The sequence below is a fragment of the Delphinus delphis genome, chromosome 16 (assembly GCF_949987515.2).
Source record: "Delphinus delphis chromosome 16, mDelDel1.2, whole genome shotgun sequence".
Lineage (NCBI taxonomy): Eukaryota > Metazoa > Chordata > Mammalia > Artiodactyla > Delphinidae > Delphinus > Delphinus delphis.
The window spans coordinates 7,494,607-7,514,180 of record NC_082698.1 but is presented as its reverse complement, the minus strand read 5'-3'; the positions used below and the strand labels follow the sequence as shown (position 1 = coordinate 7,514,180).

Genomic DNA, 19,574 nt, shown 5'->3' with positions numbered 1-19,574 from the left:
CAGATCAAGGTCGGCTGACTCATTCCTGGATTTCACACCTGTCTATTGTGCTGACACCAGTCTCCTGCCCTGCCCTGCCCTGCCCTGTGGGTTGGGCTGTGCTAACTTGGTCTCAGGGCTGCAAGGACTCTATGCTTGATTTGGGGGTAGAAGTTCACCAACCCTTTCAAGGGGAAACTCAAGAGAATTGAGGTGTCTCTCTGAAACCAGCTTTATTAAACCGGTCTTATGAAAAGAACACAGGTGGAAAGACATAAAGGGCAATGACATGAGCTATCCGTCAATGGCGGCATCTACTTTTAAATGAACTTTTAGAGGCCCCGGCCCACGGGTGCGCCTCTTTCCCTGTATCACCAGAATGAAGACTCAATTCGGAGCTGTGTCAGAAAGAAAAGGTTCCTGGGCTCTGCCCACCTAAGCTTCAGCCTCTGGTTGTGCCCCCTCACCTGCAATAAATCATAAAACGTCAGCGGCGTTTTGGGCTCAGGGACAACAACAGCACAGGATGCCAAGCTCCTCGGCCAAGGCCTGAGGACAAGGGACAAGGATGGCTGGGGATAACTAACGCTGGACTGGTCCCAGCAAGTGGAAGGCTGGCTCAAGGGGCGCAGGGAGATGCCCGAGAGGCTGGCGGGTTCGGAGCGGCTACCGGGGGCCCTGCCGTCACCAGCCAGGTTGGGGTGGTGCACGGCAGCTGCCACTGCTTCTGGGAAGTCTTTGCTCTCACAAAAAGAGGCCCAGTGGGATCCCCAGGCAGTACAGAGGTGTAAATAAAACCCCCCAGACTGGCCACTGGGAGCGTGGGCCTCAGCCTCCCAATCTGTAGGAGGAAGTGCGGACTAGGGCCCTGTGACGGCCCCTTTCAGCTCTGAATGGACCTCCTGCTCCATCCCCGACCTCTAGAAATATGCTGGGAAAAGCTAATGGCAACAAAAACCCTGAAGAGACAGAAAGGCTGGTTTCATCCCTCTCCGTCAGATTCCCACCCCGGCTGTGGGTGTGCACAGAGCGTGCTGCCTGCGATTCATCTCTAAACCGATGTGTGCAGCAAAGCTGGGCGCCATTATGCAGACAGAAAACTGACAGCTAGCAGAACTTTTCAGGAAACTGTCGATAAATTCACATTCACTGTTAATTAACTGACACCCCATTGGGATCCTTGCTGAAGTTGGGAAAAAGCGTGAGCACATATTCCAAGCACAATACTCATTTTGTGGGGTGCCACAGTGCTCCCCGTGTGACTGGTGGGGAAACTGAACTTCAAGACAGCATCACGTCTCACCTATGGACACACAGCCAGCAAACAGCGGCCGTGCTCTTGCAGTTGGGCCAGGCTGCCTCCTAACGACCATTTCTGCACGTGGAAGGCAACCTGGCGATGCACCACACTGTGGGTGCCCAAGGCCGGTCCGGCAGCTGCCAGCCCCTGTCCTCCGGCAACTCTGGGGCCCCTCTCCAGCCCATGTCAGACCAGCACGGGTGAGAAGGCAGCCTGGGAGGCTCCCTTTTCACTGTAAACAGCCATCACGTGCCAACTACACTTTGTACCTACTTCCATTCTATACATTATTCCAGAAACACTGTCTGAAACCAATAAATGGTGCAAGGAAAAACTGAAAGCACTCTGTATGGACAAACCTTACACTATTTTAAAGATGGAAAGATCACACCCATGACCACAATAAATAAAAATAGTCATTAAAAGTAAGTTTTTAAAAATCATGCATAGGGGCTTCCCCGGTGGCGCAGTGGTTAAGAATCCACCTGCCAATGCAGGGGACACGGGTTCAAGCCTTGGTCTGGGAATATCCCACATGCCGTGGAGCAACTAAGCCCGTGTGCCACAACTACTGAGCCTGCGCTCTAGAGCCCGCACGCAGCAATGAAGACCTAACGCGGCCAAAAAAGAATCATGCATATGCCCTTTTGTATATGGATATACCAGCCTATTTTGGTTAATAATCAGTTTCTTATAGGAGACCCTGGTCCAGCGATGATATGCAGCATGGTCATCTCTGAGAGACGGAAAAAGCCACAGAGACCAGAAATTCTGGCTTTGTTATCACTGTTGTTCATTTTGTTTCAGTCATGTGTGTGTTTGTTCTCGGAAACCTGAAATGCTCAGTCTCTGAATGCTGGCTTTTTCCTGCACGGTGCAATCACATCCCACTTTCAGTGACAAACAGTGGTGGAGTGAAAAGACCAAAAGCTACCAAATCTCGAAGTGATATCTTTTCAACCTGCACAGCTCAACACAGCCAAATGATTTACCCTGTAGAAATTAGTAAAGAGGGTGCCCCAGGGAGAAACCCTTTTATGCAGAGAGCAGACTTTAACAGCCATGTAATTAAACAAAGAAAATAAGGGCTTATAATTAAAATGCTGCAAACGTGAACCGGAGTGGCACAAGCGGGGCTGCTATGATATTTTTACAATTCCTTTTTATACATCATGTATGATCCTTCTGCTCAAGTTTCCTCTATGTTCTTTGCCTGTGAAGTAATTTACATTAATAAATAATTTATTACCATAACTCCTAAAGTAATTATGGGTTTCCGCCCAATTTTCTTTTTTTTTTTTAGCATCTGAATTGTTTTGTTTTCTGTCCACTGACTTGTATTTACACAACTTTTCCCAGTGGCCTTTCGGATAATTGGTGTCTCATGCACTTTCTCACGTTATTTGATTTCCGGTCTTCTCCTGGCCTGAGCGAGGAGGAAAATGGAGTGTGTAGTGTCCAGTGTCCCTGCAACACGGAACTCATTCAAGGGGTGCAATTAGCCAAGGCGAGGGTGGTGAGTGGAGGCCCCTCTCACCCCCACCACCGCCACTTGCCCTGTTTCACCAAAAGAGATTCAACTAGTACACGTGTGACCCTGGGTTAGCGTGAAGAAGCATCTCCCACGGCAAACGCTGGAGGAGCCGGAGGGAGGGAGCCGCGCGCTGAGGCTGCCCGGGCAGCCCCCGCCTTCCCCAGCACTGAAAGGTTCTCTCGGGAGCAGCCAGGCCCCTGTCCACACCCACTAGAAATCACGGCCAGGAATGGGGGCTGGCTCGCCGCTCAGGCCAGCTAACCAGTGGACGGGCCACACCCATGAAACTGCCACCTGACCAAGGTTTCCTGTGTCAAGAACGCAATAACCGGGCAGACATGGCTCTTCCCCAGAGAAGCTGGTTACAGAAGAAATTCCAGTTCAGCACAGGTGTGCTGAGGACGGTCTGGGAGGTGAGAAAAGAAACCAAGAGGCACAGCACCGTCTCTGCTAGAAGGGGCCCTGAGGTAACCAGGCTAGGCGGGCAGCCTGATGATGGGCACCCAGTCCCGGCCTGCCGGTGGCCTGGCTCCACTCTGCCCTGCTTCTCTCATCCACACTTCATACTGCCTCTGTCCCCCCACAGCCCCACTTTGGAAAAGAACAAAACCACTTCTTTGTATGAAGTCCCCAAACTTGGGACAAGGGGCGGACAAAGTTGGGGAGGGGCCTGTAATCCAGCTCACAGTAACTGAGCATGAAGTACTTCAAAACAAAACATTGTTGTGAGGGCCGATTATATTAGTAAAGCATTTTATCTCAGTGGGTGCAGAGGAGGCTGAGCTACTTGCAAGGGTGGTTTTTTAAGAGGAAGCAAACAGGCACTCCCTACCCGAATACACTTGCCTGGTTTTTCTTAAGAACATTATGAAACTCTAACTCATCCTGGTGTCCAGCTAGGACTCTTGCATGGGGGCTTAGGAGGGAAATGCCCCGAGTCACAGGGCCAAGCTGTCCCCAGCTCTTACGCGAGAATTCCACTGATCAGGGCCAGAACGTGAGTCCTTTTTCTTCAGGAGACAGGCAGGGGGGTTTGGTGATTATAATACTATGATTTTCTTTCTTTTTTTTTTTTTTTTTTGGCTGCATTGGGTCTTCATTGCTGTTCACAGGCTTTCTCTAGTTACAGCAAGCAGGGGCTACTCTTCTTTGTGGTGCGCGGGCTTCTCATTGCAGTGGCTTCTCTTGTTGCAGAGCATGGGCTCTAGGCGCGTGGACTCAGTAGCTGTGGCTCATGGGCAAAGTAGTTGCCGCACGTGGGCCCTTGAGTGCACAGGCTTTGGCAGTTGTGGCGCGTGGACTCAGTAGTTGTGGCTTGCAGGCTCTAGAGCGCAGGCTCAGTAGTTGTGGGGCACGGGCTCAGTTGCTCCGTGGCATGTGGGATCTTCCCCGACCAGGGCTCGAACCCATGTCCCCTGCATCGGCTGGCAGATTCTTAACCACTGCGCCACCAGGGAAGTCCCAGTGCTATGATGTGTTATCTTTGCTGAGCACTGACCATCCCAGGAAGGGCCCAAAACCCTCTGGAAAAGTCTGGCTCGACCCACTGGGTGTCCTCTTCCCTGCTACGGAAAAGCAGGCACAGCTAGGATGAAGTCTCACTGCTACTCAGGTCACAGGGCGAGGCCACACCTCGAGTCCCAGGTTCACTGGCTGGAGCAGCCACCGGAGTCTCCACGAGCACACAGCCTGGAAGGCCTTGGACCGCTGACTTTCCCGCCTCAGCAAGTGCAGGAAAGGGATGGAGGTGGGAGGGGCTGAGCCGGCACCTCCTGGGTGCCACTGTCTCTTTAAATCCCACAGACACCTGCCACGTACCCGATGGGGAAAGTGAGGCTCAGGAAGACGCGCTACCCGCCTACGGTGCCGAGGGCCCGCTTCAGGCGCGAATCGTGGAAGTCGGCCTAATCCATGGGAATCCACTGCTCCCTGGCCTTCCTCCTCCGCCAGATAGAAACCCCCTTGAGGGCAGGGGCTGATTCACTCTATCCCCGCCCCAAGCGCCTGACACAGAGTAGGTATTCAATAAATACCTACCAGAACAAGCCTCTGAAACGAACTGTGGTGAACTTTTCTAAAAGCCCTGGTAGTGCGTGCTGTCAGGTGGGTCGGGGTCTCCGGAACCAAGAAGGGGCTGAGAACAGAAAGATGAGCATGTGGGAGAGAGAGAAACTGAGGAGAGGGTGGGGGTAACTGTGCAGACCCCACAGAGTGGCTGCCCCACTGCCCCTCCACTGCCTGGCAGTGCCCTAGTGCCAGCCAGCAGAGCAGGAGGGGGACAGACCCCACGGAAGGGAAGAGCCCGAGGGCGAGGGGAGCACTGCAAAGCCCTTCCTGAAGAGCCACCCGGCAACAAGAGCCTGGAGGAGCAGCGGCACAGGCCATCCTGGAAACCCCGGCCAGAGATGCCCCCCCCAGCCCCTCGCCCGCCAGCGAAAAGCAGGCCTCTGGGCTCTGCGGGCTCAGACCAGCTCTGCTGGGAATCTGGGAAAAGGCCTCTCCCCACACGCCTCTGCCTTGGTCCCTGGGCCCGAGCATCTTCCCCCGCAAGGGCGACTCTCACTCACACCCCCTCCCCAAGGAGACCAAGGCGGTCCCTTTGGGCATGGAGGCCCCCTGCAGGAGCAGGATTCTCACTTTAGGCCTCAGCCTTCTCCACCTATTGTGTATGGAGCTCACGCTGTGCCAACCTCCTCACAAACGTCTCAGAGTGCTCGAGGCGCGCCCAACGAGGCAAGTGCTGTCCTAACAGCCATTTTACAGATGAGAAAACTGAGGCTTAGAAAAGGTAAATAGTTCAGAGTGACTATGTGAGTGCCAACACCACCATCACGAACCCACAGGAGCTCCAACTTATTCTGACGCACTTGTAGCAAAGGCCAAGGAAGCCCGACGCACAACACGGCCTTGAAATAAAGACCAACATCTCCACAGTCCAGGTCACTAGTCTGGCCCAATTCAGAGCTGACGTCCTGGCTGGGCTGAGGGGTTGGCGTGCCCAGGAGCCCCTCTCTCCTTCCTGGACACGACAGAGGAAGGCAGCCCAGCCACAGCTCAACTGTGAGTCTGACCAGGAAGCAGGCAATGAGGCAGGCTTCTGGGCCATGTGGATGGGTCGCTGAGGGTTTGTCGCAAGCCGTTAACCATCACCGAGGTGTTCAGTCAAGCCCCATGTGGGGACAGGCCTCGGAAGTGTGTCACACGGGTAAACCAAGGCCAGGTGAGCTCCCTGTTTCCACTTCCTCTGGGCGGCAGCACCAAGAGGGCCACCCGGGGCTCTGCCGTAGAGCTGTGGCTCATGAGTGAGAAGAAAACAATCCTCACCCACTCCGGGTCCAACTCTACCCACCTCATGAGGCCTCAGTTTCCCCAGATGTGAGTGGGCGCCCCTGCCCGCCCCCCGAAGCAGCTGCAGAGTCCAGGAGGTCCCGCATGTGAGGCGCGTGGCACAGCGCCATGCTCACTGTGACACCCCCAGCACCACCCCCAGCACCACCCCCATCACCCACCTATGGGAACTGAGTCTAAAGAAGAAACCGCCGTGCCCAGAGGCAAAGGGCCGAGACAAAAGGCAACGGAGACTTTACATAGTCCTGCGGAGACAAACTTGAAACCCGAAAGAGAGGACCCATCCTGGAAGCCTGGTTTACAGAAACTCATCTGGCGAGGTGTCTCCGCAGGGGGCAGGAGCCCAGGGGCGAGCGCGCAAGGAGAGACTGCCCAACCAACCGGAGCAGAGAGAAATCAATACAGTCAATACGGTCCTCTTTTTGGCCCCGTTATACAAACGGTAATTAACACTCGCGTGGGAACAGGGTACCGAGGCAACCTTTCTGCAAAGGATGTCAGAAATAGGAAGCAAGAGCCTTAAAAATGAAAATGTTCCCACTCTCCAGCCACTCTACTCCATACCTGGGAACGATCCTAAGGAACAATCCAAAAGGTAGAGCAAGATTCAGACACTGAGTCACTGTTCAACAGAAAACAGAACGGTCCTTCTACCCAACTACCAAGAAACAGTTACATCGTTAAACACATTTTGAATCATCCACACAATGCAGTACCACAGCCTCATTAAAGTGCATGGAATGGGCAACTGTAGCGCTGCGGGGAAACGGTGGTAATTATTACTAAGCGAAAAAAGCGGAAAAAACATTTTGTAAATAATTTTGTACAATCGTATGTTCGTCATGGACTTGGCTATGTAAAAAACGCAATGGACATAAACTACACCAAAATATTAACAGTAGTTGTAACTGTGTATTGGGGCTGTGAGAGATTTTTATTTTATACGTTACACTATGGTGCATTTTCTGAATTAAAATAAAATGAACATGATTACTTTAATAATCAGACAGAAACTCTCAGTATCACTGTTGGAGATTAGATTCGTAAACCACACACCAGCGCCCGGCCCCTCAGTCAGCCACAGCAGCCCCTGCACCACTCGAGCACAGCTGGGACCCGAACAGTTCAAACACACAGAAGAGAATCCCCACGGCTGCTCCTTGTGCCTGTGTCCCGCAAGTGCTTTTAGCGTCTCACCTGGAGCACTCAGGCCCTGGTGGAAGGGCTAGAGAAGGACTGACCGTTCACAGCCACCTTGGTTACTCACCCATAATTCCACAAGAGAAAAGTGTCGGTCCTTGACTCATCTTCTTTGGCGTGTGCTGAAAACAACCAGAAAAGCTATCACTCTTCAAGTCATAAGAAGCACGTTTGCACATGACCCTGCACTGATCCCTTGCTAAAGTCACAATTAAAGGGGTAACGTCAGATTAGGGAAAGGAGAAAAAAAAGTATTAAAAGAGACATCTGCCCGTAATTAGGTCTGGGCTCTCTGTCCGGAGCCTTCGGTGAGTTATGGAGTCCATCAAGTTAATGGGCTTTAAAAACACACAAGAGAGACCCGTGACTTCTGACACTAGGGGATTTTTCCATGTCAGTGATACGGAGGAGGGTGCAGAAGGAGCTGTGATGTGAACGGTTCACCCAGCTGAGCTGGAGACAGGCCTCCCCACAACCCAGGCTAGGAGGACAGGGGACCTCTTCCTGTCCATGGTGACAGGAAGAACCTTGAGTGAAGGGCCACCTCCAGAGCCCTCCCTTCGAGACACAAGGAGAACACCTCTTCCGTCTCTGTGAAGAAGCAACGGGTAAAGCTCAGGAGTGTGGCCCTGGCTCTGCAGGCTGCTGGGCAGCCAGGAGGCCCCCCGAGGCATCCTGACGAACTGAAACAGAAACTCAAAGGTTATGTTTGGCTTCAACACACAGCTACTGCTTTGGACTCCTCGGCACCGCGTTTCCACAGTGGTGTCCCTGTCTACCATGAACACTGCGCATCTGCTCTCTAACCCCACACCTAGCCTCAGCCGAACACTATGATCGTTGGGTGAAAAGCCAGTGAGGCCTAGAAGAGCCCCAAGCCCAGGCACCTGCTCCACGGCTCCACAGTAACCCGAGCGTGGACCATTCCAGGGGCTCCTTGTGCTGGCCGAGGCCCAGGTCAAGAGGCCTGTTCTGACCTCTGATGAGGAGGACACCATCTATGCCCGTCGGGGCCCCGGGAAGAAGGGTCTCACTCACTCCTGCCTTCCTTCCTTCCTCCACTCATTCAGCAAATATGTACCGGTAATTTGTTACGTGCAGGCTGTGCTGGGGTTGAGCGTGCGATGGTGAAAGAAGCTCTCGGCTCCAGAGGGGTCAGCGGTCACAGAGGGCTCTAGCTTCTGAGAGGAGCCCCAAGTGACAGGGACGCGCAAGGCTACCAGTCCAAGAAGTGGGCAGAGAGCCAGGCCCTGGCTCTTTCAGGCCTGGAAGGAGGACGGGGTGCTGACCAGGAACACCCAGCCCACCCAGATAAGACGGTAGCCACTGTCTGGCAGCAGCTGCCCCACCCCTGTCCTCAGCTGCCCGAGTCAGGGACCTTTGCCCTTGGTCAGCAATGTGTTCATCCATCAGGTTATCAAGGGTCCGTCCTGGCCAGTCTGGAACACGGAGGTGAAGGACGCCCACCTCAGCCCTAAGGAAGCTCACACGTCACAGATGCCACAGTCACACAAACCCCTGAGCTACAGAGAGTGGGACTGGAGGGAGATGGGTCAGGCCGTGGGTGCTGGGGTGCTGGAGGTCAGGGCTGGCATCCGGGGGGGCAAACAGAGCTGCTTCTAAAGAACCAGAAGGAACTTAACGGGCCGGGGGGGAAGGCGGGCAAGGCCGCCCTCCTCCAGTCCCCCTTCTTGGGTTTAAAACAACCTTATGTGTTCAGGATAGGTCCCCCTCCTGGAGTCCTCCCGGGGAAATATCTGGAAAAAGTTACAGACGGCTGCCTCTGCCTCCCTCCCAGCTCACACCAACGTCACTGAAGGGAGAGCAGGTGACAGACACTCAGAGCTCTGCCTCCGGGCAGCGCCACCTGCGGAAGCCAGACAGGCCCCACGGCCCAGAGAAGGTTCGGAGAGAGAGAAACTGGGCCTGGCTGGTGCCACAGGTTTGGCTGTTCGAGGGAAGCGGCCCCGATGCTGCAGGAGCCCCAGCACAAAGTAGACACCCTCCGGGAAGCACAGACCCCGCCCCTCCCCACCCCACCGCCGCGCCTGGTGGCGAGGGCAGCCACCCAGGCTGGGAGCCCACAGACGCCCAAACCAGGACCGGGCCAGGGCAAGCAGGAGGGCGCGAGGCACAGGGGCCGCGTGTCGCTGCACTGGGGCCACCGAGGAAGGCCTGGGTTTACAGACACGGCGGGAAGCAAACTGACTGCTGACAGTCAGGGGGGCACTGCTCACCGGCCCCTCCTCCCCCGTAAGCTGCCGTGCTCTAGACAGAGGGGCAGCTGGGAGCCCTCCCAGGAATGGGGGCCGGTGAGTGGGCGCCAGAGATGCTGGGAGGGTCTGTGGCCAGGGACGGGAGCCACCGGGCCAGCGCGCAGGGCTCCCCCGCCCTCACTCACTCACTCATTCATTCACTTAGCGAGGACCTATCCGTGTTTGCCGCAGACGCGCTCGCCAGGCTGGAGAACACACGCTCGGAACGACTGCTTCTCATGCCCCACGCCACCCGGCTCGAGCCTCCGCCGAGGGACCAAACGAACCCCCGACCTGGTCCCCACCCTGCGCCCCGGCCCGTCCTCCATCCTCCATCCTCCACACAGACCCACGGGGACCAGGCCACGTGGCTGCTCTGCTCACAACCCTCCAACCACTCCCCACGGCAACCGGGATGAAACCCGGCTGCGCCCCCCCTCTCCGCAGCCCACCAGAGCCAAACCTCCGTCCATCCCGGCCTCACTCACGCAGCTCGGGACCGGCCCAGCTCGCTGCCGCCTCAGGGTTTTCGCTCTGTGGCTGGTTCCCGTCACGTGGCCTCCCTGGCGGCCTCCCCCCCATCCCGGCCGAAAGCTGGGGCTTTCTGGGGCTTCATTCACCAACTCCTCTCCCATACTTCTCTCAATCGCTCCAGGGAATTCTCTTCTGGTGTAAGTCAGCGGGAGACAGTCTCAGTTGCTTACAACTGAGGAACCCTGGCCAATTCCACGCCGGACTTCACGAGGCTAACGGTGAAGTGGGCCATGGCTCAGCTACTTGAAGGAACACCATGCAACTGCTCACAGTGATGTTTGCGCAGAGGCTTCTAGTGCCAGGAGGAAATATAATTTACAAGTTAAACCTGCTTAACTAAAAAGACATAAGAAAACCTGCCAAACTATGTATGGTGCAGTGTAGTCCCCCCACCCTCCCACCCCACCTGAAATGCAGCTTTTTCCTCTTTCTTTTCCTTCATCCTCTTCATGACGCTCAATTCACACTGGCCTGTGTGTGTAGACAAATTCCATCAAAATAATTATGGAGAAATGCTGACTGATAGGACAGCAGCAATTTTAGGGTCAAACATAAGGCCTGAAATAGTCATGAGCTAACTACTTCCCCCTGGGGCTTTCTGAGTCCCGTCCATGAGTCGGGCTGGCCGTGGGCAGGCCAGAACATCACGTAGTCAACAGCTTCCCAGGGTGTTAGGCCCCAGGCACACTCTGACTGCTGGCCAGTTTCCCTGGGCCCAACGGCGAGGTTCCCACTGGGCACCAAGTTGTCCAGGGCTGCTCTATTCCCACTGGTTTGTGCCATTCTGCAGCCAGCCTCCCTGACCCTTTGAGCCCTCTGCACTCCCAGTGGGAAGGATGAGCCAATCACTACATGGACGATGTGGTGAGGCCAACAGGCCTCAGGGGAAACTCTCACCATCTGAGGTTTCACAAGACACTCAGCATTCGCACACAAGTGCACGTCCAAGCCCTGGCTGGGGTCTGCAGGGCAACAGAACAATAAGCACGGCTCCCCGGGGTATTTCTCCTACTCCAGAGCCTCTGTTCCTGAGCCTCCCCCAGGGCAGAGCTTGGTGTCTGGGAGACTCCTTGGATCACCAGAGAACGTTTTGGAATCAGATCTTCCATAGGAAAGGCAAAAGCTGGAAATCAAATTGAGGCTCCAGGAGCCATCTGTCTGACTAAGTAACGCAAGAAACCCTGACTTAAATAAAGACACAGTTCAGGTCATTATTTAATGAGGAACTAGCTCAGACAGAAAACAGCCGAGCTCATCTCTGGCCATAATCATGCTTCTTCATAACTTTCTTCTGTAGACTACTGACTAAAGCAATCACATCACTTTTCCTTCTCCTGATGCGGCGCTACAGGGAACCACAGGGCCACGCAGAACAGGCCCACGCTCACGCACTTGAGGGGAACAAGTGGGGCACCCCAGCCTCTGGAAGGGAACAGGGTGAGACCTTGGCAGTAGGACGCAGGAGGCAGAGCCAGGCCCGAGGAGGAAGAGAAGCTGAGGAGGGAGAGGCGCCCTTAGGTGGAGGCCCTCGAAGGCGCCGATGGAGACAGGGCAGGCAGCCCGGCTCCCCAGGCTGCAGGGTTAGCCACGGCAGGGCGGGCCCTGGTGCCCCTGCTCGCCCGGGGTTGCGGGGGTGGGGGGAGGGGCCGGGAACTGCCTCGGGCTCTGTGAGCTTCTGGATTCTGGCCAGGGACCCTGGCCGGGGCGTCGGGCCCAGTGCCGACTCCGGGTGCGCGGGAAGATGAAGACCCTGGGTGCCCGGGCAGCTGGGTGCCAGGCCGGACGTAGTCACTGAACTCTTCTGCTGGGCAATGTCACTTAGCCTCGGCGTCCTAATCTGACAAGCGTGGAAGGAAGGACCTGCTCCCAAAACGGGTGTCTGTTGTGGCCGGAAATACCTTGAGGCTGAGCAAAGTGAGGCGGCCTGGAGCTTCGCTCCGGCCTCCGCCCCCCGCCCTCCCGGGAGCAGTGCACCCCAGCTCCCGCTGGTCTCCAGACTTGAGAGAGGCTGGAAGGCTCGCCTGGGAGAGGAGGCTGGGCCTGGCCGGGGAGGAGGGAGAACAGGCCCTTGGCCGGAGCGTGGGCGGGCGGGACAGAGCTGGGGGAACGCAGCCCCGAGGTCAGATGTCCGGGCGGCCTTCCAGCGGCAGCAGCTAATGTTAGCACACTCAGAGGAAGAGCTGCTCACAGGGGAAAGGAAGGCGGCGGCTCAGAGTGGGGGAAAGGGGAACCGAGTCACTGCACTCCCCCACCCCACCCCCGTCCCCCCAGGGGAAGGCATACTGAGTGCTTGCCAGTCCCCTTTCTGTCTGCCCACCTCTCTCGGGAGTAGGGGCAGTCACGTTGTCACCAGCATTTAGCTTTTAGGGAAAGGAGAACAAGAGAACCATGACGGGGACCTTCAGCAGGCAGGGAGGGGCGGCCAGGGCCCAGGGGGGCCCAAGCCTCTCCTCTCCCAAGTGTTTCCAAGCCCCCAGGGGACCTTCACCTGCAGTTTTAGGCTCTGTCCTCACTGCGGGGCCTCTCACTTCCCTAATTCCAAAGCGGCCTGTGGTGATTCATGATTTCTTTTTTAATCTGAACCCCCAACTTCTGTTATCTTCTTAGTCTGATTAGAAAACAAAAGAGAAAAGCTTTTCCATCTTTCCTGTTATTATCTTGATGGTATTTACATGAGGATGATGTTACCCGGTTAGGAAGCTGAAGCAAAACCCCCATCTTCCTCTCAAACTTGCTGGCTGTTCAGAGCAAATTCTAATCAGTTTATCTTACATTCTGTGGATGTCATCACTAGGCTGGTCTTATTTAGGGTCTTTCTTTGGTTGTTTACAGCCGTGCCTCTCCCCAAGGCCTAACGGATTCCAGGACCACAGCCTCAGGAGCCGGGTAGGGGCGGGCGTGAGGGCCTTGGTGGGTGAACAGGGCCTGGACTTGAAGCCTGCGTCCTGGCACCCTGCTCGCCAGCTGTGTGACCTGGGCCCTCCGTCCCCTGGGCTCTCTGTTTCCTGCCTGTATAGCAGGTAGAGATGGACGAGTCCCCACCCCTCAGCAGGTTGGGGGAGGCTCCAGGAGAGGCAGGGGTGACGGCAACTCCGCAGGCCCCACACAGACTACGCTCCCATCCTCCTGCTTGCCTTCATCGTGCTTCCACCTGCACCGTGAGAGCAGAACCAGGCCAGACCTGTAACGGGCTGACAACCTGTGATGCACCCACCAACTGACACAGGAGAAGGCCGCTCTCCGAAGGTGGCTGCTGCCCATAGCTGGGCTGCCCATCCGGGAGTCCAGGGGAGGCAAGAAGAGAAGGAACACAGAAGGCGATGACTTTCCAAGAAGGAGAGGGGTGTGGGAAGAAAGGCCAGACCCCGACCTGTGAAGCCACTGAGCCCCCTTCAATGGCCATTTGCTTCCCTTGGCTTTCTCTCCTTTTTTTTTTCTGAGAAGATGAGTTTTCCTTCCCTGGCTGGGGCTGGGAGGCCGCACTCCTCCTGGCGAGGGCTCAGGCCCTGTCTCTTTGAAGACTGGCTCAGCTGACCACGGGCCCACGGGCCCTGGACCCAGCTCCACGGCCAAGCCCAGGCAGGCCCACCCCCAGATGGAACCAAGTTCAGCGGCGGCAACTGAGGCAAACAGCACAGCTGGAGCCAGAGGGGGCCTCCCTTGGGCCCTCCAGGAGGCCCTCACCCTGAGAGCCGTTGCTTTTTGGTCAGAGCTACTCTACACGAGTGCTTTAATTTCAGCGGGAAAACACCCACCAACCACAGAAAACAGAGCAACTCATACCTGCACCCCCTCAGCCGTGAACTTGAGCAGCAGAGAAGGGACTGAACGATGACGAGCTGAGAAGCTGGGCTACAGGGACCCGCATTCGCTCGCTCCAAAATATCCCCTGAACACCTGCCACGCACTAGGTCCCAGGGTCAGGCACTGGGTGTTCGGCAAGGAGCGAGAGTGACAAAGGTCCTTTGCCTCGTGAAGCTCACACTCTGGGGCAGGAGTCATTCAGTGAACGAGATCAAGATGTTAGAAAAGTGGTTAAGCGCCTTGGAAAGAAAAGGACAGGGAAACGGGGACAGGCAGTACATGGGGGTAAGGAGGTAGGGGAGGTAGTGGAATTAGATTTTAGGCCAAGTGGCCAAAGAAAAGGAGGGAGGGAGAGAGTCCTGCTAACGGGGAGCGTTCCAGGCCAGGGAAGAAGTGCACAAGCCCTGAGGCATGTAGAGCAGGGAGGCCGGCGTGGCTTGAACAGAGTCAGTGGCGGAGAGCAGCGGAGAGAGAGCACAGCGGTCACGGGGGCCAGAGTACACCGGACCTCATACATCCCAGCAGGAGTCTGGTGTTTGCTCAGCCTGAGACGGGAAGCCTGTGGAAGGCTCTGAGCAGAGGTGGAACGGTCTGACTTGCATTCCCTCTGGCTGCTGGGTAATGCAAACAGGCTACAGGAGCCAGAGCGGGGGCCAGTTCCCAAAAGAATCCAGATGAGAGAGTATGCAGGAAGGACCAGAGCAGCAGCAGTGGGGATGATGAGAGGGAATCTACTGACAGATATATATTCAACACAAGTTGGAAAGGAAGGAGTGATGGGCAGAGACCCTACTTGTCTTACGGAATTCCTTCAGCCCAAGGTGCTTCCGTGAAGGCCTGAGGAGTGGACACAGGTCTTGGTGGCTTTCACAAGCTCTTATGAGGACCTAAGACCCACCTGCCTGCTCTCGACCTGGGTGGTGGGGTAAGATTGGGGGAGAAAGCCCACTAGGTGCTAGCGTGGGGTCTCACGAGGGGCTGTGAAGGGCGTCAGGAGGGGCGCTGGGTGACATGACCCCGGACAGTGCCCCCATCCCTGACCACAGAAGCAGCAGAATCCCTGGGACGTACCCACGTGCAAAACCCCCCACAAGAGTGTTTATGCCCGAGCGGGACTGCTTTCAGCTCCCCCTGCAGGGGAGCAGCCCACCCACTTCCGAGGAATTAGGGCCATAGAAGGAGGGTGAGGAGGCCATTTTGTTCGCGGCCTAAGAAGGCCGGCTGTCTGCCTCTCTGGCCAGGCTCACCGGGCCACTTGGTCCGAGGACAACCCTTGCGGGGGGCGGCCGCCACCAGGCCCACCACCTTGGCCGCCAGGCCGCGCCTTCTTTCTCCACCGCCCCCCACTCTGGACATTGCTGAGGCGGCAGCTCTCGCTCTCACTGACCACCCCGCCTTCTGGAAACTACCTCCCTGACCGGGTGGAGACCAGAAGGAATGTGGGGCTCAGCCCGGCAGGGGCGGCAGAAGCACGCTTGGTATTATTTACCAGGGTGCTGGCCTGCCCTCCCCGCTCGCCAGAGGACTCAGATCTGGGCTGGCTACTTCCTTCTTGTGAGGGCGAAGCCGGGCTCTGGGTGACTCTGCTCCACTGCCCCTCCTGCCACGGCTCCCAGAGCTCTGCTCGCGGGCCCTCTGGGCACATCTGCTAAGGCCTCTTCCTCAGTCCACAGCCCCACCTGGATATCGGGCCTCAAAAGGGTCACCAGAGAAGCCAGGCCACCAGGTCCTTACCAGCTCAGGGATGAAGGTCCTGCACGCTACGGGGTCAGCTCCCTGCTTGTCGAGGCTTTGACTCAGGATCATCACCATGGTAAGGACCTCAGGCACTGGGCGCCAGCCCAGGGTGGGCACGAGCCATCTTCGGGTGGGCAGACTTGGGCAGAGGCGACCTCCTGGGCACCCCCCGGATGACGATGTCAGCAGAAACAGCTCCCCATCGGCTGCTCACCCGCAGGGTGGGGCTCTTCCAGGAAACGGACAAGTGTGGTCAACTCCCTGGAAAGATAAAAGAAACGCAGAGGGATTCAGGACTGGCGCAGACCAGGGCCCCGAGAGAGCCGCGCCCTCCCCTGCACGCTGGGACCCTGCTGGGGAATAGAACCGCCTCTCCGCTGCAGGAGAGGTAACCTGGCGGGGGCCACGAAGGCCGGAATGGCCTTCCCGGAGTCCTCACCCACCCCCAGGCCAGCCTTAGGGTGTCCCTAAAGCCAACACCTGGTGGGCACAACAGTGACCCAGCTCAGCCTTGTGGCACCTTTAAGACAGATCTCGGGGTCTGGGCTGCTCACAGACTGCTGTCCCCGAAGTGCGCTCAAGCCGTGTGACCTCCTACACTGAGCTAGCCCTACAGACAGCCCAAGGTCGGCTGAGGTCAGACACGGGCCGACCCTGCAGCCGGCAAGGTGGCTCCTGTTCTCCGCCCAGGTCTGAAGGAAACCACTGGAAGAACTAGGAGGGTCCATTTAAAGGCACATACTTCCCATCCTTGGAAGCACCACGATTCCGAAATGACACATTTGCAACACAGGGCGTCTCCGTCCCCTTCCTCAGAATGAGCCAAACCAAGTCCCGGCCTGCACTCACCCCTCTGAGCTCCCAGCAGTGATGGGACCCTCTCTCATCATCGTTCTACACAGCCCGGAGCATCTCCCCGACCCACCCTTATCTCTCACCAAGCAAAAGCCCAAAGAGTGCAGCCTGCAGTCCAGGTTGGGAAAATCGCTCCTTACAAATTAAGTTCTCTGATCCTATTTCCAACCCACCCTCCGTGGTTACACCTTCAGAGGAAGTCACAGAGGTCCGAGGAACCTGAAGATCATCAGGTTCCATCAAAAAGTAAAAAGTAACGATAACAACAGCTCCTAATCTGTAATTAAAATCAAACTGGTCAGTGCAGGAAAATGTTTTAGAATCTGCTGCTCTGTGTAAAAATTAATTGCACCCTGGTATTTACTTGCCGTCCAGATTGTAAATCATATTTTCCTGTTTACTTCGATTAGACTTTACAGTGGGTGTTACTGAAATTGCTCAATTACGGGCCAGCTGGCGAGCACAGGAAAATTACCTTCTACTGTTCTTCGAAAACAAGGTTCATCCAAAGTGCAAAAGCAGGGAAGGGAAGGAGGGAAATCAATACATTTTCAAAGGACTGACTGTTCAGGAGGGAGGGCCGGTGGAGTCTCCAGGCTCCCAGGTCACACTGGGAGACCTGATGCAGAGTTCCAAAGCCACATCAATCTAGAAGTGAAACGTTCTGACCAAGTATGATCTGCCCCAGCAAAGAATTTCAGATCACTCCTCCGAGTCTGGCCAGAAAGCCGAGCCAGGGATGCCAGCCAGCCCCCTGGACGCTTGGCGTGGGAGCAGGGCGGGCCACGTGAGCAGGGGAGTGCCCGGAGTGGTGCTGTGGACTCTCCCTTCAAGAGACGGAGACGAGGCCTGATGGAGGCCGTCTTCTCTCTAGGTGCAACCTCGATTCAGTTCTGGAGCCGCCAGCCATCACCCCAGGCCCAGGGGTGACCCACCCTCCCCATTCCCTTCTTCCCTAACAAGGCAGGAGGGTTCGCTGGTTACAAGCTCAGGTCCTGAGCCAAGCACACCTGAGCTGGAATCCCAGCTGTTGAAATGTATCGTCTGAGTGACCTTTGCCAAGTTACTTACTCTCTGAGCCTTGGTTTGCCTTTCCATACAATAGGGACAACAGTGCCTGCCTCAGAAGATGACTCTGTATCATAAGAAAAGAGAGCTTGGCTTGCTCGGTGAGAAGCCCTAGCTCATTTGAAGAACTCAATAAACAAGTAGCTACTGCCACTAGTTTCATGGGGGAGCCTGTGAGTCCCGATCTTTTCTCAGCAATGGACACCCAAGCATCTGTCCTCTCAAATTTTTTTAAAAGGGAAATTCCATCAAAACTTTTCAAAGCTAAATTCCATCAAGAGGAGACTAGCTGGGCTTCCTGGGTGGCAGAGTGGTTACAAATCCGCCTGCCAATGCAGGGGACAAGGGTTTGAGCCCTGGTCCAGGAAGATCCCACGTGCCACGGAGCAACTAAGCCCGTGTGCTACAACTAAGCCTGCACTCTAGAGCCCACGAGCCACAACTACTGAAGCTTGCGCGCCTAGAGTCTGTGCTCTGCAACAAGAAGCCACCGCAATGAGAAACCCGCACACCACAACGAAGAGTAGCCCCCGCTCGCAACAACTAGAGAAAGCCCGCGTGCAGCAACGAAGACCCAACGTAGCCAAAAATAAAAATAAATAAATTTTTAAAAAAAGGCGGGGGGGAACTGGCTGTATTATGGCCCATGCCTCTGGTGAAACAGTAGGCGGCCAGTCAGAACGATGCTGTAGAAGTCTTATCGCCACGGAAACACGTTAGCCCATCCGATGCAGCCGCTGTGTACCAAGCACGAAGCTGGATGGAGGAAGCGGTGCAGGTGTCCCAGCTCTCGCAGCTCTGCTCCCACTGGAGCCCCTACAAAAGGCCAGGTCGCACAGAGGCAGCATGACTGGTGAATACCAGAGCACCATATGCTCCTGGAAACTGGGCAGTCAGTAAACACGGCAGGCACTGGAAGGAGGAGGAAGGTCCTGCACGAGCCCTGTCTTCAGGAGTTGTGGAAACACAGTACTGTGAACACAGGTACCACAGCTACGGAAGGCAGATGGAGGAGGGGGTCCCTGGGGCTGAGTCATAAACAGACCCCTTGGCACAGGGACCAATGACATGCAGCACTGCCTGGAAGAGCCCAGGAGTGGGGACAACCCAGACGGCCATCAGCAGGTGACTGGTAACAGAAATCACAGTGTAGCTATGTAAACAAATACCATGTCACCTCTACTGCAGTGTTAATGAGGCAGTTTTAATGGTACAGATACGAAGCACTCTCTAAGACAACACTGTAAACGAAAACAGCAAGAAGAGGAGTACAGCATGGTCCCATAACCATGAGGCCCTGGAGTGGGAGAAGGCACTTTGAGTGTATACCCTTACACACGGACACGTGCTATTTGAGGATTTCATCCAGTGCATATAACGCCTTTCTGATCGAAAAGAAAACAGGCAAGATTTCAACAGGAAGGGAAGAGGCACCTGGGAAGGGGGAAGCGTGAGCGTAGGATGGCAGCCTGGCCTGTACAGGCGGGGGCAGGCGGGGGGCAGTGAGCACACTACTGGCAGGCACACAGGGCACGTGGAGAGGGGGCAGCAGCAGGACAAGGGGCTGGAAAGACAGAGTCACCCCAGACCAAAGGCTCCGAGTGCCAGACTTTATCATGCAGCCATAGGATGCTCCCAAAGGAGCTGGAGTTGGCTGGGTTGATCTGCTGAAAGAGAATGATTTTTTTTGAACCCTTTGCAGCACCCAGGTCGGTGCCTTGACTACAGCAAGAGCTCCACACGTTTCTGGAATCCGGCTAAATCGTAGCAACATCTGAAATGATCCGGGCACATTCTCAGACCCTGTGAGGCAAATCCAGACCATCAGAGCCTGGCACAATCTGGAATTCCCTGGGATTCCTTTGATCCATGGCATGGGCCTGGCCAAGCTCACTGGGGAATGCCAGTGCCCGTCCAGAGACTCGGAGCCCAGTCTGAGGACGGGGCCAGTTACTTCTCA

General features: G+C 55.9%; 1 protein-coding gene across 4 annotated transcripts in view; it reads right to left on the bottom strand.

Annotated features, from left to right (window-relative positions):
• The window catches only part of LOC132439542 (EEF1A lysine methyltransferase 2), a 183,921-nt gene that overhangs the window by 95,055 nt on the left and 69,292 nt on the right, over nt 1-19,574 (bottom strand). For 2 of the 4 annotated variants that reach the window (XM_069541497.1, XM_069541496.1), the window contains exons 2-3: nt 15,689-15,952; nt 7,429-7,483 (exon numbers count right to left, since the gene is read on the bottom strand). In XM_069541497.1, the coding sequence (XP_069397598.1) occupies nt 7,429-7,483; nt 15,689-15,766 (133 nt within the window). In that variant the 5' untranslated portion in view covers nt 15,767-15,952. The remainder of the gene's footprint in view (nt 1-7,428; nt 7,484-15,688; nt 15,953-19,574) is intronic. The other 2 variants (XR_011246750.1, XM_069541498.1) reach the window with 1 other exon arrangement.